Source organism: Babylonia areolata, chromosome 3, assembly GCF_041734735.1.
Source record: "Babylonia areolata isolate BAREFJ2019XMU chromosome 3, ASM4173473v1, whole genome shotgun sequence".
NCBI lineage: Eukaryota > Metazoa > Mollusca > Gastropoda > Neogastropoda > Buccinidae > Babylonia > Babylonia areolata.
Window position 1 is genome coordinate 20004202 of NC_134878.1, and position 22553 is coordinate 20026754.

The 22553-nt window shown below is 41.0% G+C and overlaps 1 protein-coding gene and 1 long non-coding RNA gene across 5 annotated transcripts in view; one reads left to right on the forward strand and one right to left on the reverse strand.

The window, feature by feature from the left end:
• Positions 1-22553, forward strand: part of LOC143279838 (single-stranded DNA-binding protein 3-like) — a 149915-nt gene that overhangs the window by 33914 nt on the left and 93448 nt on the right. For all 4 annotated transcript variants that reach the window (XM_076584072.1, XM_076584073.1, XM_076584074.1 and 1 more), the window contains exons 6-7: positions 13424-13513; positions 17729-17788. In XM_076584072.1, the coding sequence (XP_076440187.1) occupies positions 13424-13513; positions 17729-17788 (150 nt within the window). The remainder of the gene's footprint in view (positions 1-13423; positions 13514-17728; positions 17789-22553) is intronic.
• On the reverse strand, positions 9100-20757 carry LOC143279840 (uncharacterized). The gene is made up of 4 exons (XR_013054958.1): positions 19052-20757; positions 18214-18358; positions 17159-17290; positions 9100-12424 (listed from the first exon to the last, which is right to left on the reverse strand). It is a non-coding gene; the product is annotated as an uncharacterized LOC143279840 (long non-coding RNA).

The following is a 22553-nucleotide window of genomic DNA, read 5'->3' on the forward strand; positions in this document are numbered from 1 at the left end:
CTGTGTCTGTTTGTCTTTGTGTCTGTCTGTCTGTCTGTTTCTCTCTCTTATTATATAAGGCTTGTCGATTTAGAGAAACAGACGTTTCTTAGTCTTGTTTTAATCATCTACTTATCAGGAAATTGTTGTCTGTCGATGTTGTTCCAACATACCCCTCCATGGTGGGCTGTATGGCCTGTATGAGTAAACCATTCATTCAATCATTCATTCTCTGTGTCTGTCAGTCTCTATCTGTCTGACTCTCTCTCTCTCTCTCTCTCTTATCCCATTGGCGTTCTGCAGTCTTGGTTACCGTTTTCATTCCCTCTTCTCCTCACCCCATCCCTCTCGCCCCTTTTGCGCCGCTCTCTACCTGTCCACCACCCCTCTGTGTGTGTGTGTGTGTGTGTGTGTGTGTGTGTGTACGCGCGTGCGCGCGCGTATGTGTATATGTGAATGATGATCATTGTAATTATAATGAACTCTTAATCCAGCGCTTTTTCCCAGTGAACTTGGAGGGCTTTTCATAACATTACAAACTCTGTGTGCCTATGTATATATAGTATACGTGTGTGTGTGTGTGTGTGCGTGTGTGCGCGCGCGCGCGGTATGGGGATGTCGTGTGTGATTGTGTGGGTGTGCACCACGAATGCCCCTTCCTACCCCCCATCACTCTCTCTCTGACTTCGCATCCCCCCTGCTCTCTTCTTTCATTTCCCACCCCCCATAGCACCCCCCCCATCCCCCGCCCCTGTCTCTTCCCCCCCCCCTCTCTCTCTCTTCCATCCATGTTCCCTCTTCTTTGCAGCACCCCCACCACCCCAACCCACCACAATCCCTATCTAGTCCCCCTCCCGCCTCCCCTCCCTCCATCCTCCACCCTTCTGGTTTCCCGTGCGGTCCGGGCCCCTTTCAGCCTCCACCCCACCCCTACCCCTTCCCAACCCCACTGCCCCCCCACCCCCACCCCCGCTTTTCAACCCATCCCCCCATCCCCCTCCCACCTCAGTCTCTCTGTGAACGCTTATTGATCAGTGTGAAACTTCAGAAAGAAGGTATCATCCATCCATCCATCCATCCATCCATTTCTCTTCCCCCCCCACCCTCCACTACCCCGCCCCCATCCCTTGCCCGAGCTCTAGAAAAAGCTTGGCTTGGGTGCAGCAGTAGTACACGGGGGGTTGGGTGGGGGGTAGGGTGGGAGACAGGAGGTGGGGTGGGGGCTGGGGAAGGGAAAGTGGGAGGAACGGTAGGGGGGAAGGGAAATGGGGGAGGGGGAGCAGGCTGAGCAGGAAAACACACACACACACACACACACACACACACACACAAAACCTAACACTCTCGATGTGCTGTTGACAGAAGGTACATGGACATAGGCACGTGACAGACGACATGCACTTTTCTGGCGCAGCGCCAAGACGTGGTGGTGTGTGTGTGTGTGTGTTGTGTGGAGGGGGGGGGGAGGGGGTACGGGGGGGGTGGAATCTGCCACGGGCCCCTACCACCTCCACCACCATCACTGTCATGTGTTCTTCTCTCTCACAAGCTTATGAGGAAGTGTGGAGATGAAGAGACCGGGGGTGTGGAGGAGGGGATTTTTTTCCTGGGTGGGTGGGTGGGTGGGTGTAAGGTGCACGGTTCGTCTGCACCTCAACAAGTTCATGAGAGAGCAAGGGTAGAGGGGTTAAGAGAGAGAGAGAGAGAGAGGGTTGGGGGAAGTATTCTGATAAATGATAATTATTATAAACATAAAAAAAAGAGAACAGTTGTTGATTTTGTTGCTTTTTTTTTTCCTTCTCTTTCTTTTTACACTTTATACGTTTGTTTATTAATCGATTTCTTGATTAGCAGGTTAGGTTGATAGTTTTTCGTACTTTGGAATTTAGTTGTCTTTTTGTGGGCTTCATACAAGCGACCACCATGTCGACATACGCTCATAACGGAAGGGTTGTTTTTGAGAAAAAAAATACTTGACAATAATTGGTCAAAAGACTTCTTCAGATTAACCTGGAGGCTCAATACAGTTTTGATTTCCTCCTAACAGTTTAAGCCCATGGAAAACCCCTCTCGAAGACGAGACATGACTGTTCAAGTAGTTTTATTCAATAGTTACTTTCAGCAAGTGCCTATTGTGCACGCGTGCCGAAGGTTCCCACGTGGGTCTGCGAGCACATGCAAGTTTTGTTTTGTACACACACGCGCGCGCGTGCGCGTGCTCCCGGCCAAGGTTTACACACAAAACCCGTGTCTTTCGGGGGAGACAAAGTGTGTCGATATGTGCGACAAGACATGTTAGGTTTTGTGTGTTTCGGGTCAGTGTTCTGATTGTCTTATGAAACTGGTGGCGGGGTGGGTTGCGATCGCATTCTCGTCTCAGAAATCAATAGCTTTTGCTGACTGAGGTTGGTTGGGCTTGGCAGTACAGGTGGCAAGCGTCGTGAGGCTCCACAAGGGGTGCCCCCTCTATCGCCACCCAGGTCTGTTTTTGCCCTGGCCTGGTCCGGTTTGTACTTCGGACTTGCAAAGATTTTGCCCCCTCCTTGCTATTGAAAATTACCTGAATTTGTGAGAGAAGTGCGAGCGCGCGCGCGCGCTGCCCCACCAGCACACACACACACACACCCACACACCACTGCCACAAGTGATCATCACCCACCAGTAAGTTTAACTTTTTTTGGAGGGGAGCAAATTCTAGGTTATGGAGGTGGAAGATGGATGATTTTGAATGTCAACAATTGCCAGCTTCGAATTTGTGCTGTGAATGGGCGTGGTTCTATAATCTGGGTCATGATGTACGGGGGTGGGGGTGGGGGTGGGGGGGTGTTGCTGACACAATATGGCGGATCTGCGCATGCGTATGTCATTTCACGCAGTTGAGATGAATTTCGAGAAATTGAACGCTCAGTTCTACCGACTCGGAATTCATGTCCTTTCATTTGTGTTATTATGAGAGCTTCCTTCTTGCATAAATAAAAGAAGACAGAAAAAAGAATTTATATGTATATTTACAGACTCGTCTCGGTGCTTGTCCTTGGAGATATTTCAGTGATAAACGAGACACACACACACACACACACACACACACACAATTTATTGAGATTCCCCCCCCCCCGACCTTCTTATACCAAAAATGCTTGTGGCTTGGCTTTCAAGCATAGAAGTTACTTGAACGATGTGTCCTTTGTCATTGTACCGTGTTCCCGCTAATATTGTGTCCTTTGTCATTGTACCATGTTCCCGCTAATTATTTTATTCAGTTGCTATTATTAATGATATTATCATATCTTTATTATTATTATTATTATTACTATACTAGTGATTTTGTTTTTGAAAAGGCAGGAGTGTGGGAGTGGTGGGGGACACGGCGTGTACGGAACGCTTGGTGCATTAGTACGTAAAAGTCAGGTTTACTCGATTGATCTGACACACGGAAAGTACATGTTCATTATGAAGAAATATTTTTGTAGTAATTGCTAGTCGCGGAACACGTGTGTGTGTGTGTGTGTGTGTGTGTGCGCGTGAGGGTGATAGAAATTCGATGTACAACACGCTCACTTTTTCATTGGTTGAAAAAAAGTTCACAAGTACAAGAGAGATAGAACCCCCCCCCCCTCCCTTTTTTTTTCTTTTTTCTTTTTTTTTTTCTTTTCGTACAAACTTGTGTTTTTCCAAGTCGGCGAAACCAAGAACACTGTACGTTCGTTCGTTGAGCCGCCGTCGAGCGAAAAGACAAGGGGGAAACAGTGTGTTCCTGGTGTGTGTGTGTGTGTGTGTGTGTGTGATTTTTACTTCTATTTTTTTGTTTTTTGTTCTTATGTTGTGGCGGTGTAGCATACAGCGAGAGCCGCTTTACACACTCTGATGCTGGGGTAGACGACGGACTTATAATTCTTGAGGCTCCCGCGGTGTAGCGAGATGTGAGGCTCCACACGGGACATTTATGGTGGAACGCTGTTGCTGTCCCGCGCCCTCTCTCTCTCTGTGCTTCTCGCCACCCTCCCCTCTCACGCATGCTCGCTTATTTTGTTTTTATCTTTTTCCTTCGACGTAGTTTTTATTTATTTTTTCTTTTACATCCCCCCCCCCCCCACCTTTTTTTTTCCTTGGTTGGGGCACTGCACGTCATCAGCTGTTTGGAGGGAGACAGAGACAGAGAAACAGAGAGGATAGCTTTTGATATTATATTCACTACTTTAGTGTACTACTGTACTTGTACAGTACCCGCGTGCACGCGCGTTTGTGTGTGCGATAATGCTAAATGTGTGTCACTTGGTCGATAGAAAGAGGGTTTACATACATTTATGTACCAATAACATTATTTGAACACGCAAATTTTCTGGGTGCTGCTTTTCTTACTGATTATGCTTTGTACACAAAATTCACAAAGTCTTGAAATAACGTCATGTTTTCCACTGTAGAGGAACAGAGACAGAGATAATCATTTCGATTATTGAAATGTGCGGCACAGCAACCAGTTCACGTGAACGTTCCCCATAGATGAATTTGGAACTGACAAGTGTCACTCATTTTTCAGGCCAGTTGTAGTGTGTTACAAGTTGGCACACAAGCAGAAATAGAAGCAAGAATATTCCTGCTGTGTGTGTGTGTGTGTGTGTGTTTGACGCCAATCCTTACCCTTACTTAGTTACTACCTCAACGTTCCCTCTCTCCTAAATCCATCCCACCCACACACCCCACCCTCAGTATTGATTTGATGGAAAGTTAGATGACACAGATTCTGCCCAGGACACACACACACACACACACACACACACACACACACGTACACGTACACGCACGCACACGTTGGTTGGTGGGGGGTGGGGTGGGGGGTTGATGTTGGTGGGAGCAGACCGCTCGTGTGGAGCCTCGCGTGTACGTCTGCAGTTAGCTTAGTGAGAGCGCTCGGCAATAGCTCGGTTTTACTCGGAGCTTTGTCTTCAGTGTGCTTTTCCGTTATGCTTGATTTTTTTTTCTTCTTTTTCTGTTATTCCCTTTTTTCTTATTCTTTTTCATTCTTTTTCTTTCTTTTTTTGTATAGAGTAAGGTAGGGGTGGTGGTGGTGGCGAGAGTTGTCGCTAACTTGTTGTTTGTGGTTGATCTTACGAAATAAGAACAACATAAGACGCCCGAGGAGGGGGGAGGGCAGAGAGAGAGAGAGAGAGGGGGGGGGGGGGGAAGGGGCATGGGGATTGGATACTGGAAGGGGCAGGTTGTGTGTGTGTGTGTGTGTGTGTGTATGTGAGAGAGAGAGCGAGATGGTTTGGGATACTTCGCTATGTGTTGTTTTAGACGATAGCGGGGATTGGAGGGGAGTAGCTGAGGGGTTAAGGAGAGAGAGAGACTGCCCCAAATGCGGAAGTTCCATCGTTTTTTCATTTTGTATTGCATTTTTGTTTTTCATCATTGTTTATTGCTTTCGGTCATCACAACAGAGCCTTTGTGTGTGTGTGTGTGTGTGTGTGTGTGTGTAATTCGGGTTGGTCTCCTTAGCACCTAAGAGAGCGCGTTGCCACAGCGCAGCGCCACCCTTAAAAAAAAAAAAAAGAAAAGAAAAAAAAAGTGCGGGTGTTTCTATTTTACTATCAAAGCGGATTTTTCTGCAGAATATTTTCCAGGCATAGTCCTTTTGTTTTCGTGTTTCGTTCTCTTATTCCGTTAAGAAATATGTTTCTTATGAGCGAGCGTTAAGTGCTTGGCATGCCGCTGACGGGACTTTATTTAACGTCTCATATGAAAGACTAACACCCAGACCACCACTGAAGATCAAATGGAAGAAGGGGGTGTTGGGTGTGTGTGGGTGGATGATAGTAAAATTCCCGTACCGTTAACAATACCGTGAATAATAAAGATAATAGTTATTGTATTAGTCTTATAAGTTATGATATTGTTGTTGTTTTTCTTGTGAAGAGACGATTTCCATGGTGGTCGTTTTGTATCTGACAAAGATGAATTTGGCTGGCGATCAAATTGACTATCCTGCACGTCAGAGATGTGGGTGCGCCTGTGTTCGTGCGTCTGTGCGCGCGCGTGTGTGTGTGTTCGTGCGTCTGTGTGTGTGTGTGTGTGTGTGTGTGTGTGTGTGAGAGAGAGAGAGAGAGAGAGAGAGAGAATGTGTGCAATAGCCTGATGTTAGAGGGGTAAATTTTAGAGCTTGAATTTTGACGAACGTGTCCGGCAGGAGTAACATCAGGGTTTGAAATGGTAATTCTTCCATCATCCATAATCGTTTCTTCCAATAGAAGGAACCACATAGTAATCATTCCAAAGGGTCAGATGAGCGTGTTGAGTTTATGCAAAGGTCAGTCATTTGCTTCTTTATTATCATCATTATTGCTTTTAACAATTGATGTGGAGTAGCGTATATGGATCTAAAGACAAATTGTTTTTACAGATCGTTGCCATAGAGATAAAACAAAGACCTAAATGTACAAGACCATGTCGGATAGGAGTGCCTCTCTTCGGGGAGTTTGGAGGTAGGTGGCGACGGTTAGCGGTGTAGAGGAAGGGAGAGGAGGGTTGGGGGGGTAATAATTTATTTGGCAGGCCCGCTTCGGAAAACCCCACTGATCTAAAAATAGATTTAGATTAGTGGGAAAAACCCCGAGACAGAAATGACCCCTCAGCCACCCCCTCCTCGCTTCAACTGGTTCTGCTCCGCCCCTCCATCTTACCGTTTTATTTTTCTCCTGTGTGTGGTATTGAACTTGTTGAAGGAATCACTTTACTCCAAGAAGCACGATGCGAGGGAGTTGAGAGACAGACCTACCTTTACACCAAGAAGCACATTATGTACAGAACCATTTGGAGCTGATAGCTTAACACAGCGTGAGCGAAGGAAGCAGGGCTCAACTTCTGGAGACGTTTCCCCTTGCAACACCTGTGGGAAGTGATGCGCATCCAGAATCGGCCTCTTCTCCCATATGAGGACACACACCGACAGATAAGCCTGCCTGCCTACTCATCCGTCGGACCGACGGGAGACTCCATCAATATGTATTCATGAATTTGTTTCCAGGCATGAGATTCTTCAAACTGTGGTCTTGTAATCAGACCGAGACAATATTTGAAAAGTATCGAATCACATATACTTTCACATGTGATTTTGAATTTAAGAAAGCGGTTTTTTTCTGGGTTCAGAAGTTCAAGACAGTGCAGTAAACGGTCAGTTTTCATTTATTTTGGTTGTCTGTGAATGAACACCATTTGTAGAGACTCGGGCTTTGGCACTCCACCGACACACCAGGAGGGATCTCGTGAACTATTCTGTGTGGCGGCCTCATGACTTCACCGAGTTGACGAGAAGATTAGAATGAATTAACGTGTTTTTTGTTGTTGTTTTGTTTGTTGGTGTCTGATCGAATGAATTGAATTGACTGCAGACTTGTTCGTTGGCATCATCATCATCATCATCACACACACACACACACACACACGCTGTAGCGGTGCGTTGATGTCGGAACACCAGCCATTGGTGGAAAAGGGAAATAATTCTGTACGTCATGGATCAACCTGCTGGCGGCTTGCAGGCGAGCTTACCTGTCGCGAGACGGGGAAACTAACCTACACCACAGACTGGCGGCCCGACCAGACGTAAAAGAACAGTACACACGTCCCTCGGGAGCCTCGTCGGGGGGAAGGGGGGGGGGGGGGGGTTAGGCTGTGTGTGTGTGGGGGATGGAGAGAGGGAGATAGGGGATGGGAGGGGGGGGGGGGGAGGCCGCTGCCCGTGTTTCTAAACCGTCGTCGGTTGGGGAAGAGGAGGGGGGTAGGAGGGTGTAAAGAGAAGGAGAGAGAGAGGGATGGGGGAAGGTAGTTGCTGGAGTGGGGGGCAATGACGATCAGGCTTTTTCAGATTCCTTGAAGTATCACCCCCCCCCCCCTCTTCTCACTTCCTTATGTCCACCCCTTGCGCCCCCCCCCCCTCCCCCCTTTCCATGTGTCTCTTCATTCCTCCTCACAAGTCACCCTGACCCTTTTACCCCCTCCCTCACACACACTCACACATACGCGCGCGCGCGCGCGCGCACACACACACACACACACACACACACACACTATCTCTACCACCACCACCACCCCCACCCATGCCATGGCAAAGACCCGTTGTGGCCGATTTGGAAAATTATAATAAAAAAAAGAAGAGAAAAAAAAGTGGAAAGAAACAAAGTGGGACACTCGCCCCCTTCTCCCCCCCACCCCATTCCTCACACCCCCTCCTCCTCCACCACATCTACTATCATCATATCCTGTTGGGAGCGTTGGGATGGTGGTGGTGGTGGTGGTGGTGCGAGAGAGAGAGAGAGAGAGAGAGAGAGAGAGTTTAGCACACACACACACACACACACACACACACAGAGTGTATGCTTGTGTTTGTGTTTCTGCCTGTTTGTGTGTGCTTGTGAATCTGAAGTGCCGTTACGGCGATTGCGTGTGAGCAGGGTCAGTTTACAGGATTAAAAAATGCGGATGTATGTGTGTTGTGCGTGTGTGTGTGTCACTTACACAGACACACTTATCGATGTATGCATGCAGGCATGTGCATACGATCCACACACATGCATCCATGGACACACATGTATCCATGGACACGCGTGTGCGCACGCACACAAAATAAACAAGCTCAGACACACACGTACACACATACACATGCGTGTGCTCACGCACACATTTCCATAGATGACAATGTGTTATGCAGAGCGCTTTTTGTGTGTCTGTATACACGTGCAGTGTATACATGTATACTACACGGTGGAGTTGCACCATGTCTCAGTTTTATGCACAGTTTTGATTTCTGTCTGGCTGTTAGGGGAGGGACTGTGTTTGTGTGCATGCGTGTGTGTGTGTGTGTGTGTGTGTGTGTGTGTGCAGATCAGCTGTAGTTTGTGTCACTTCGTTACAGTCGGGTGTTTGGGTGGGCTTCTTATTGTGTGTGCTGTGTGATAAATCATCACTGATGTATTTTAAGTGATTTATGAACAATGATTGGTGTCTGTGCGTGTGTGCATGACCGTGTGTGTGTGTGTGCATACATGTGCGTGTGTGTGCGCATGCGAGTTCAAAATACTTGAAACCTGAACAAAGCCACAATTTTTTTTTTTTTTTTTTAATCAACGGCTTGTCAACATTTATAATGTAAACCTATATGTATGCATCATGTGTGGATATACATTCAGTTAACGTAAATGACAAATGAAGGGAAATGGTACACACAATTTTGTAGAACAGCTTGCTCCATAATGCTAAAAATGTGCTTGAACCACTGGAGAGGTATGTGGTTATCAGTGAAGAGAGGGAACATAATTCTTTTTTGTTTTTGATAAACATTTTTATTTCTGATTCTGTTTTAGTTACACAGAGAAACTGAGAAGAAGAAAAAGAAAAAAGATACTGCATGAATGCATGAATAAAACATAGTTTATGGAACTGTCTGTTGCAACTATCTCCTCATTCTAAGGCCCAAAACATACACATATTGAAAGACACACACACACACACACACACATTATGAAATTTTGTATATATTATATATGTATATGTATACATGCATACATAAATTTTCTCATAATGTGTCACATCACATGTTTCATGTTGCAACATGTTACTTAATGTTATGTAACATATTTTATAGTAATTCATTTACATGCATTGATTCACATACTTTTATCTGTTTACATAACCGGTAATGAATGCAGATATATGGAGACAGAAGTATTCTTAATCATGTGCAATACAGTAATGTTCATTGTCTTCATCTGTGATCCTGAGTAACAAACTTGATGGTGGATACATGTTTGCGCCAGTCATCCACGCACATTTTAATTTCAGTCATGAAAAAGCGTGTAGTTGTTTGGGCTATAAAGAGAAAGAAGAACTTATTCACAAAAGGCTGACAAATTCATTTTAATTGCGAGAATTTTATTCTTCATTGATGTGACGTTGAAAAGATACAAAATGAAACTTTGTGATGAATCGATATATACTGTTTATATGATGCAGACTCCCCATATGTTAAATATAGTGAACTCCAAGTCCCTTTCCAGAAACAGTACATACACACAATAGTACATAATGGTACATGAAGACATACCAGAAAACAACAACAAAAAACAACCAAGACAGTGATACAGATTGAAAATTAGAATGACTGCATCCAAAAGCACAAATATGCCTAGTACCCACTCACACACATTCACAGAAAACACATACGCACTTACATGTACACACTCACACAGTGACCATCCACCCACAGGTACACACACTACTAGGAGACTTTATTAGTTGGGTGGGAAAGGGGAAGAGGTGTTAGGGGGCAGGGGTGGAGAGGTGACAGATGATTTTGTTTTTCCACATCCAAACACCATATTGGATATTTTAAGTTTTGAAAGAGGACAGTTTGGTGAGTGGTGGAGATACAGATGAAGAGAATTCCAGGCAGTAGAACAACCTGCCTGAAAAAGCTATAGCAGCAGACACCTTGGACACCATTAAGTCTAGGGTGCCCCCCAATCAGTAGTTAATGAGATAATAGGTTTTTAAAAAAAATTATTTTTGGGGCCCTGCTGTCTTTGATCAGCAAGGGACTGGCTAGCTCGGAAGGGCGAAAAGTGAAGTGATAGTAGCCTGCCGGAGAACCCACTTAGAGTAGGACTGGATTTTCATCCTCACTAATAGGTCTGTTGCTTTCTGTAGTTTGTTTTTCTTTCATCGCAACCCAACAAAAACGGCGTAAAAATCAAATTGATGATTGTGGCTGTCAATGCAGTGAAAGTGAAAGAACTGTGATACTGAAAAAGCCCTTTGACCGAAATGCGCATGGGGTGTTGTGTAAAAGCTATGGCATTTCTCTGCACCATAACATCACACAGTACACAAAGTTTGAAAGTGCACAGATTGCAGGGAGGGCAACATTGTGACTGTCACAGTTAAGAGTTGATGACGTGTCAGGCATGAAAGGTCACAGTCTTGTCTTTCTTTCTTTCTTTATCTATGTATTTTGTAACCATTTTTTCCATTAATCCCCAAAGTGAAATACCAGAAGTAATCAAATTTGGGATATCAACATTGATTTGAATGCACTTTCTTGGTGAGTTAAAAGTTTGCTTGTGTTTAACCTTTTATGATGAAAGTTTCAAAAAGAGTGTCCAGCTTTTAATGCTTAAAGGTTCAGTGGTTTTTAATGATGAAACTTAAAAAATCTCTTTTGTAGTGTTAAGTCTAAAATTTTCAGTCTTTGGAGTGTATAATCCACAAGTGTCTGTCTTTAAGAATAATTATGTAATCCAAAATATATATCTCTTGGAGTGTGTTACCAAAAAATGTCGGTCTTTTGGAGTGTGTAGTCCCAAAATGCCTATCTTTTGGAGTGTGTAGTCCAAGAGTGTGTAGTCCCAAAATGTTTATCTTTTGGAGTGTGTAGTCCCAAAATGCCTAATCTTTTGGAGTGTGTAGTCCAAGAGTGTGTAGTCCCCAAATTTTTATCTTTTGGAGTGTGTTGCCCCAAAATGTCTTCCATAAATACCTATCATTTGTAAAGTGTGTTGCTCAAAAACATATATGTTATGCAAGTTTTGGAACGTCCAAAATATCTATCTCCTAGATTGGGAAGTGCCAAATGTCTGTCTTTTGTCTTGGAATGTGAAGTACCACCAAAGTGTCTCATGTTTTGGAGTGTTTTAGTCCCAAAATGTCTATGTAATGGAATGTATATTTCCCAAATGTCTTTGTTTTTGAATATGTAGTTCCAAAATGTATCTTTTGGAGTGTGTAGTCAACCATAGAAGTATGTAAAGTAGAGCATGACTGTGATTTACAGTGACTCATACTCTGCCAGTGGTAGGGAGTCCCATCATTTTGAGCTTGTACTTTGAATGTATGTAGTGTGTGTGAAAATAACCACAATAATGGTTGCATGTATATGTTATTGTGTGTGTATGCGCATGTATGTGAGAGCATACACATGAGAGTGATTGCATACATATGCATGCATCTCTGTGTGTGTGTGTGTGTGTGTGTGTGTGTGTGTGTGTGTGCATGCAGGTATGCATATGTGTGTGTGAGCGTGCAGACAGGAATGATTGCATGTATGTGTGTTCATGAGTGTGTGTGTCAGTGTGATTTTGTTTGTATGTGTGTATCATGCTTGTGAGAGAGAAGAGGAGAGAATGTTAACACACAAATCACACATATCTGATACATGCTAATCTTTCACCGATACATGATTTATATTTTGTATTTTGACGAGTTGTTTTGAGCCTGCATTTGGTTATCAAAAAGAATTATAGAAAGGTGATCTTTTTAGTAAAAGTTGTGAGGAAGCAGCTTGTGACAGTCTCTTTCCTGATCAAAGAAGCGAAGAGGATGTGATGGAAGGTCTGGTAGAATTGGGGCAGGTCTTGATGGTGAAGTCTTGTCATCGTCAGTCCTTCATGAGAACTTGACACTGCAAAATAAAATGAAAGTTTCTTTGCATTACACTTTATCAGATTTATTAACTCTTACCTCACCTACTTATGTTGCCCTGTCTGGGACATAGGCCACCAACAAGCACTCTCTAGCCACCACAATCCGTCTCCAGCATCTTTAGAGGATATCTTCTTCTGCAGGTTGCTGTTTACGTCCTGTTCATTACCACAGTTCATTTGTGGTTTTGTCTGGCTGGTGAATCCAAAGAATCCTTCAAAGCGGGTGTCAATGAAAATCTGGATTCTCTTCATGGCAGTGTCAGTGGTTTCCAGGTCTCAGCTCCATTGAGCAAGACTGGCTTCAATGCATTGTAGAAGAACCTGATCTTGATGTTAATTGTGAGATCTCTGGAACTCCACACAGCTGGTGGAAAGCTGTCCTCGCGTTTCCAATGCAGATTCAAAAATCACCATCTGTTCCACTCTGCTTGTCTTTTGTTGCCAAGGAATGTGAAACTCTGTACCTCTGCCGCTGCCCAGCCTTCCAGCATGATGAGTGTTGTGTTTGCATTAACTTTTAGGATCTTGCTTTTCACTCAGTGGATCTTGATTGATTAACTGATGATTTAAACTTAGAACTGAGTGAGGAACTATCTTTTGTCATGATCAAAGTGGATTTCTTTTTTCCAGAAGTAGCCATGGACATCCATTTAGTTGATGAGTGCATGCTTTAAACACAGGGTTTATCCTCTCACTTAAAAGACTGGAACCCAGACCACCACTCAAGGTCAAGTGGGGTGGGGTGGGGTGAGGGTAAAAATCCTGGCCCATATTACAAGACTCAAACCTATGGACACTCACTTTCTACTTGGGTGCATTGCCACTGTGCCACTGCTCCACGAGTCCATTTGTGTGTGAGACAGAGTGAGTAGATCTGTTCATAAACTGTTGTCACTGTTATGAACCCATCATGATTCCCCCACACCCCTTGGAAATGAGGAAAGCACTAATGACGATTGTCTCTGTGCTGATTTCAGAACGCAGCAGCACCAAGTCCACTGGGTCAGATGCCGCCCCAAGACGGCATGCCAGGCGGACCTATGCCAGGGGGCCCTGGCTTCTTCCCTGTAAGTCACGCAACTCTGCCAGCTTAGTTTGTCTCCTCTCTTTCTTCCCTTTTTGATTTTTTTACTTTTAATTTTCATTATTAAAAAAAAACACAAAACATGCAGTGCTTATTTATTGTGATTTTTTTAATTATTATTATTATTTTTTGTATTAACTATTGTCATTTTCACAGTGCATGAAATGATATAGTATGGAATGAAAGCGGGAAATTAATCTAAGTAAAAAAAAAAAAAGAAAGAAAAAGAAAAACATGAGGATAACTCATTTGAAACCAAATTTGGTTCAGTAGAGAATGATTCGAAACGTACATATGTGTGTGTGTGTCTATATATATATATATATATATATATATATATATATATATATATAATGTATAATCATAGAGTCTAAAATCTTAAGTTAGTGGGTTTGTAGAATGGTTGGATATGTACTTATATGCAATATGTATGATTATATATATTATGGCCAATGATAATTCTGAGCTGTTTCCTACCAAATCAAGGGAAGGGAAATAACCATTGAATGTCATGAGAACATTGATGTGTAGATTTATTTCCCTTCTCCCAAAATGCAGGGTTTAGTCAAAGGGAAGTAACTTCCTTATGAAGACAGCTGTTTGGAGAGAAGGGCTGTCCTTGAGATGCATCACTATTTCTATTTTGTAATTTCAGGAATGCACTGACATTATTGAATCTTGTATGTGTTTCTATTTTGTAACCTCAGGAATGCACTGACATTATTAAATTGTGCCAGGGAATTTTGAGGATTCAGGGGTAATTAAAAAAAACAAAAAAAACAACAACAACCTAGTACAAAAACTGTACAAGATACAGAAGCAAAGTAAATGTGTTTGTGATGGAAAATGAATATGGATTCTGAATCTCAGTTTTTTCCCCATTTATTTATTTTTTTTATTGTAGATAACTATTCAAGCATTTCAAAGTGAAGTTAATAATTTTTTTTTTTGCATCACAAATGTCTAATTCCACCCCCCTAAAATGACATCCAAAAAAAGCAGACAAACAAAATACAATTGGAAGTCAGATTATATCTGCAGAATAAAATAAAACAGTTTATATGTTTATGATAACAATCACCATGCTTGTAAACATGTAAGTGAATAACTGTCCCAACAGTGACAAATGAGGGTTTTGTCCAAATAAAAAGTCAGTCTTGCTCTCAGAAACTGATCAGTCAAGCTGTTTTTACTCCAAGGAGTGTTCCCTGTTTAGAGAGGGTAGCTGTTTGATAATACTTTCTCCTTTCTGGTTGCAATTGAGCTGATTAAGTGTGTGCTGTGCATCTGGCTTGTCTGCTTAACAAAGGAGTCAGTCAACAAATCACTGACAAAAAGTTTGAAAAAATAAGATCATGAGATTTCCGTCCACTGTCTGTCAACCCAAGGTTTAATAATAATAATAATGGATACTTATATAGCACACTATCCAGAAATCTGCTCTAGGTGCTTTACAAAAACGCTTTTATCAACATAAAACATTATCTATGTTACATACACACACCAAAATGTGACTACACACACACACACACACACACACGCTGCATACATACATTTCAACATACATGTGTATCTAATAGCTACCCTAACACATACGCACACATAGGCAGGCACAAACTTACATAAACACACGCACACAAGGTTTCTTGAAAATCATGGATGATTGGCTGTTGTCCAATTCCTACCAGATGAACACTGTGAAAGACAGTTCACTGAAGTCATCGACATGTCTTTTCTCCACACCTTGTCTGGTCTTGACGTACTGTTGTACACCACTCCACTCTCTCTCCTCCCCCTCTTCTCAGATCACGGCTTGTGTTTATTTCATAACCTTCAGTATTGACAGCTTTTCTCTAGTATCAGTATGTGTTCCGGTACCGGAAATAAGTGCAGATTATAAGCCAGTGCGGCTTACATGTGTATGAAGTTCAAAAGTTTTTCCAAAATTTAGTGGGTGCGGCTTATATACCAGTGCGCTCAATAGACCGAACTTTACGGTACTGCATCCTTACTTTCAGTCATTGTCACCTGCTCAAAATTGATGTCTGATTGGATGGTTGGACTGGACAAAACATCGAACACTGCTGTCAGTTTTGTCACTGTCGTTGTCATCACTTTCAGTTCAAACCAATCATAAAACAAGATAGATACGTCTCTCATCGTTATTACCATACATTATCATCTGTACAGTTGTGTAAATTAATTGACTGGGACCACCTGTGTCAGCTAGACAAAGTTTCAGATGTTATTTTTTGTGCATGATGCAAACCCACTTTTCAGGCACACTCGACGAAGTCCATTTAGTGAAACATTAGCAAGAAGAAAGGGGTCCTCCACCTTATGTATGTTCATTTAATTAGTATGTTTGTAATCCAGATACATTGAACTAACCGTTCAGATTCTGTTTGTGTTCATTGAACCAAACTCTGATGAAGGAAGAATCAGTATAGATGCAGGATGTCTATGGATGTCTTATCTGCACAATTGCAACTTTTTTTGTAGGACGTCAGCTGACGTCTTACAGGCACTCAACTGGTTATTACACATGCCTCATATCATGGTCAGACATTTTAGTCACAAGAGCAGTCATGACACTATCACTGTCAGTTATATTGACACTACCCTGATTAAGGATGGAAATATTCAAAGTGTAACTGCACTGTTTGCTGAGTTAAGATTTATTAGCTTATTCATGGCTCCTTTAACTTTTTGTCTTGAAACTCCTGTTACAAACTGTTTACAGTGCCAAATTAATGCAGTGCCTGTGTAATTAACTTGTTTGAAATCAAGACATTCTTGACATGCCTTTTGACATTCAATTTTTTTTCTTTTATATATTTTTTTTTACGTTCATTAGGAAAAAGAAGTCATTTTTATAATCTTGTCAACAGTTTTATTCACGTATTATTTTGATTTCAGAATGGGCTGATTTTAAATGGAAGGGGTCTTAGTATGTACACTTCATATAGAATTTAACAAATTATATCTTCATTAAGCTAAACAAGTTGAAAGATTTGTCTGATTTTTATAGTTTGATGATTGAAAGATTCACTTATTTATATAAAGAGAGGTACGCACAATGTGTAATTGTACAAGTCCAGGTATCAGGGCTGACTGAATGTAAAATGTGTTCCCTCATTATGTAAAACATGTTGACTTTTGTGATTCTCCTGTGTTGCCAGAGCCTTTTTCTGTGGAAACAGTTCCCTGTGTATGGTGTTGCTGTGCTGATAAATCTTGTGTCCATTATTTCCCTGTAAATGTTTGGTGTTTTCTATTTATCAAAAGTATATAATTATTGGAATCATGATTTTTAATTATATTTTTTGGACCCATTTAGTTTTTGAAGTGTTTACATGTTGTGTAATCCAAGAACAGATGTTGTGAAATGTTGTACTCCTATAAATCCAGATTTTTTGATAGAATCATAGACTGTTTATGAAACTGGATATTCATGCACAGACAGACAGACAGACACACACACACACAAAGAAGAAGAAAAAAAAGGTGGTGGTGTGGGAATGGGGGTGAATTCATTCATTCATTCATTTATATACATAGTATAGATACTGTTGTGCAGATCTGAATAATGTGACTGTAGTTTTAGTTCCCCCCTCCACTTTGATACCTGAAGAGAGTTGATGTCAGTTCTCCTGTGTTGGTAGACACTCATGGGGACTGTGGTTGGAAGGACGTGGTTGTTACTACTAGTAGTGGTCAATGTCTCCCTGTTTTGAAGGGATGCTCGGGTATTCTGCCTCTGTTGACAAAGCAATGATTGTTGTCAACTAATGGCTTCAGTCAGCGGTTTCCTGTGTGTGTTGAATCAGAACAGGCACTACAGAACAGAAGAAGGGGAAGAATGTTGCTGATAAAATTCAGTCTCAATTAGATGGGTGTAAAAAAAAGAAGGGGGAGGGGGATGTTTCTATGGGTGTTAATAATAAAATAAACTTCAATGTCTTAAGTAAGATACATGTAGAAAAAGAAAGGGGGGAGGTGGGGGGTTCTGATAAAATTCAAACTCTTAAGTAGATGAGTGTAGAAAAAAAAGAAAAGGGTGAGGGGGTCTTGGTAATAAACTACAAAGTCTTAACTACAGACAGGGGTAAAAAGAAGGGGGGCAAAAAAGGGGGGGCATGCTAGATAAAATTCAAAATGTTAATTAAATTAACAAAGTCAGCCTTCTGCCTCTCAGCCGTCCCCTCATCCAGCACCTCACAATCCCATGATGGGTCCTGGCCCCGGGCCTAACCAGGTGAGTCGTGTGTCTCCTTCTCATCGTCATCCTCATATCATCTCCCCTCGCCCTCACTGCATGCGTCTCTTGCTGATCTCTCCATTTTAAACATTTATTCTGCCAGTGTCATTTTAAGTTCAGGGCTTGGGAAGAGGGAGTCTGCAGAATAGGAAAAAGGGAAAACTCAAGACTTTAACTTTATTAACTCACTCAGTACGGCCAGTCCTCTCTTCTCCTCTACACAGACCCCTCGGATGTCCAGTGGGTGTCTCAATGACCCAACCTTTAGCTTCCGTCGTCAGAATTGTGGTATTCTTTGTCAACATTCACGTCTTCAGTATAAGAGCTTTCCGCTTGCAATATTTTGATGATGGTGATTGGGGTGAAACGCTGTTAACGTCGTCTCTTTCGCTGTTCGTATGGAGAGAGAGAGTTAACCTTACCTACGCCTCTTGCCCTGCTTGGGACATAGGTGAGCAGAAGGGCTCTCCAACCATAGCAGTCCTGTGCTAGTTGCCCCAGTCATGCCCTGGCGTGTGTCTTATCCTCTTCAGGTCTGTCTCCAGAAGAAATACATGCCACCATGACCTGGACACAAATTTTAATGATAATGATAAGTTCATTTGTATAGCACCGAATGAAATGATTTTGCTCTGAGCACTTTACATCAGTTCCAATGATAAAAATAAATAAAGAAATAAGATGAAAAAAGAATAAAGGTCTAGGGATTCCCTAGTCTTCCAATCTGTCCCTGTAATAAGTACAACAATAGTAGTAGTAGTAGTGATAGTAACGATAGTAAGCAGAAGAATTGTTATGAATAAAGATAGAGAGGGGTGACCAGGAGGGCAGAGTTGTTTTGGGTGAAACCCTTGCTTTTCTGTTAGCCAATAAACTGTTGTTGTTGTTTTTTGATTAAAGGGGAAAATGGAAGAAAAATTAGCAAAAAAAGAAAAAGAAAAAAAAAAGCATGGTTCAGTTCAGAAATGATTAAAAAAAAAAAAAAAAAAGAAAAAGGGGGGGGGGGGGGGGGGGGGGGGGGGGGAGAACATCAGTGCGTTATTTGCCACCAAACTCGAATTAACATCATCACTCTTAAAACAGATGGCTTAATCTGTTATAAACAACATGCCTTAACAAGTGATGGAATATGAAAATGTTAGGATTAATATCAAGCAGTCATTGTAGTCTTCTTTGCTTTAGGAATATGCCTTTAAAAAAATCACAACTTGATAGCACTTCAGTAATAAAGTCTTTATTCTGAACATTGTAATACTTAACCATCCAAGGACAGATGTTTCACATGATTGCCTCCCTTGGATCTTTGCTCTGATGAGGTGTCTGTGAACAGATAGAAATAATGGAACTGAACCATAGATAGAAATAATGGAACTGAACCATGCTTTTCATTCATTACATACCATACTTGTTGTGACAATGAGTAATGAAATACAAATACAAACAATGCAATAAAGTATTTATAGGATGCTAAATCTTGAATTAGACAAAGTGCTTTCGCACCTGTCATTCACATGTATGCATAAGTCTTGATTTAGAGGGGTGAAAGACAAAAAGATTCTGTGGGAAGAAAGAAAAAACATGTTATACACTTGAATAGAAAGGTCTCTGAGAAGATGTATACCAGAAAGAGTGAGGACTTATATATTAAGAGAAAGCTAGAGAATATGTGGACCAGAAAGAGTGAAGACTTACAAATACATGTTAAGAGAAAGCTAGAGAATATGTAGACCAGAAAGAGTGAGGACTTATATGTAAAGAGAAAGCTGGAGAATATGTAGACCAGAAAAAGTGAGGACTTATATGTAAAGAGAAAGCTAGAGAATATGTAGACCAGAAAGGGTTAGGACTTACAAATACATGTAAAGAGAAAGCTGGAAAATATGTAGACCAGAAAGAGCGAGGACTTACATGTAAAGAGAAAGTAGATAATATTTAGACCAGAAAGAGTGAGTACTTACAAATGTAAAGAGAAAGTTAGATAATTTGTAGACCAGAAAATGTGGACTTGCATGATAAAAGAAAGCTAGAGAATATGTAAACCAGAAAGAGTGAGGACTTACAAATACATGTAAAGAGAAAGCTGGAGAATATGTAGACCAGAAAGTGTGGACTTGTATGTAAAGAGAAAGCTGGAGAATATGTAGACCAGAAAGTGAGTACTTACAAATGTAAAGAGAAAGCTGGAGAATATGTAGACCAGAAAGAGTGAGTACCTACAAATGTAAAGAGAAAGCTGGAGAATATGTAGACCAGAAAGTGAGGACTTACAAATACATGTAAAGAGAAAGCTAGTAAATATATGCAGACAGAAAGAGGAAAGGGAGGGGGAGTTTCAGAAAGAGGCATGTTTTAAGGCCAGACTGAAAAGAGCTGAGTGTGCACATGTATTTGACAGGGGGAGTTCATTCTGATACTGAAGACTTGATTGAGAGTGTCATATTGTCTGTCCCAGAACTTTCCATTTTCAGAAGTGCTCATTATCATTTGCTTTGCTTTTTTTTTTTTTTTTTTTTTTTTTAAACATTGTGCATTTCCATAACTCATGTATCATCTGGCTGAGACGCAGGGGTGTCTTTTTTGTTTTTTAAATACACAAGTAGCTTTGTAGAATATTAATGCTTTTTATCTATTCCCACAACCCCCAAACTTGCTGTGAGTTCTTTCAACTAACTTACAGGCAATGAGAATTGTTATTTCTTGTCTTTGTGTCAGATAACGCTGTAAAATGTTTAAGAAACTAATGTTTAATTTTTCTTTCCACCTTTGCTTCGTTTCTCGAGGAGGGAGCAATAACTGTCTTATTGTTTGTCAATGCTTGTAACTCAGTGTTTCTCTGATAATGATGAGTTGTTTCAGATGTTTCTTTGTTTTTGGTATTGCAGGTGTGACACAGAAACTTGAGTTCTGAATGTTCTTGTACATTTTTGTTGCTTTTTTTTTTTTGTTTTGTTTTTTGGCTTTTCCATTGTGATTAATTTAACTTCTGTCTTTCACATGATGTATTTCTTCTGTGTGGGTTGCTTTTTTTTTTTTTTTTTTTTTTAATTGTTTGATGTGCCAATTAATCTTGATAACACTGCATTACCATTATTCAGTTTTGTTTTAATGAAGAGATACTGAGGTCATATACTTAAGGATTTGATTGAACATGTATTGCTGGTTTTATGCTTATGAATTATTTTGTTTGAAGCATGTGCTATTGCTTTGTTGTATGTTGTATTTTCTCATTTTGTAGAATAATGTTATTTATTAATTCATCATATCAAGATTTCACACAAGAAATTAAATTTGAACCCCCCCTCCCCTAAAAAACAAAAAAACCCCCCAAAAACCAAAAAACAACCAACCAAGCATACCTTCAGAGTGATAGATACATGACCAAAATCTGTGGGGATATGGGGGATGTGGGGTAGAAATCATACCATCCACATCTCTGTGTTAAAAAACCCCCTCAGAAACAAAAAAACAGAAACAACAAAAAACAAAAGTGAGCAAGAACAGGTTTTTGTTTTTGTTTTTGTTTTAAAATTTCAATGAGTTTACAAGAACACACGTTTTTGGAATTTTCATGTTTTGAAATTAATTACCAACCCCCCTCCCTTTTTTTTTTAATTATTATTTTTTTTTATATACAAACTTCTTTTGACACTTTGCTGAAAAACAATAAAACCAAACCAGCACTATTTCTGTCAGTGATTAATAAAGCACAGCAGCAAAAATTTCTTCCTGAATTCACATGTATGAAAATGATTGAAAACAACAACAAATTTTGACACTTTGCTGAAAAACAAAACCCCCCCCCCAGAAACCAATACTGTTTCTGCCAGTTATTAAAGCACAGCAGCAAAATTTTCTTCCTGAATTCAAATGTAAAGTAATGATTTAAAAACAACAACAAAAAATCATCCAACATGGTCCCTTCCAAAAGAATTTTCTTCAAAGTGAAACTGGTTCTCATCATCTAGCAGATAGTTCTTTAATAATCTAGGGCATGAGCCAGCTCTCATAATCAAAAATCTGTATGGGCCACACACCCACCCACCCACACATTTCTGTAAACACTTCAGTGCACACATATCCAGCAAAAATACAACCGCCTGGCTTTTGTAATGGGACTGTACTCTTCCGGCCTTAGATTTGAAGGCAACAGAAGTTATGTCCCTTGGATTAGGAAACGGCTTGAAGCAAATTAACTGAATTGAAAGTTGGAATATCTGTCATCCTGTCTTTTTGTTTTATTCTATTTTATTTTTTATTAATTTTGTTGTTGTTTTTGGTGTCATGTCTATATATTTCTTCTGTGTTATTGTATTATATGTCCTGCTGTAGCCGTAGTTTATTGGGATCATGATTATTCAATGACAGTACTTTGCAGATCGGGGATCTGTGAAATTGGCAAACATGTATGACAGGTTTCTTTGTGTCTGCTTTCTTCCCCCTCCCAACCCCCTTTTTTTTTAAATGAGCAGCTGCAAGTGTTTTTTGTTATTGTTGTTTTCATTTAAATGCTAAGTTTATTTATTTTTCTGCCTTATTTTGATTGTTATGCACAGAATTTTAAGTTAAAAGAAATTCAACAGAAACAACAACAAAATATGCCATGCATGAAATAGATGGAAAGAAAATCCTGAAAATGAAAAGTCAGCATTAAACACCCCTAAAAGGCACTTTAGTGCACAGATCACATGCAAGAAAGACAACCTCTTAGGTTTTGTTATGGGATTGTACTCTGCAGGTCTTTGTAATTAAATGAATGCAGAGG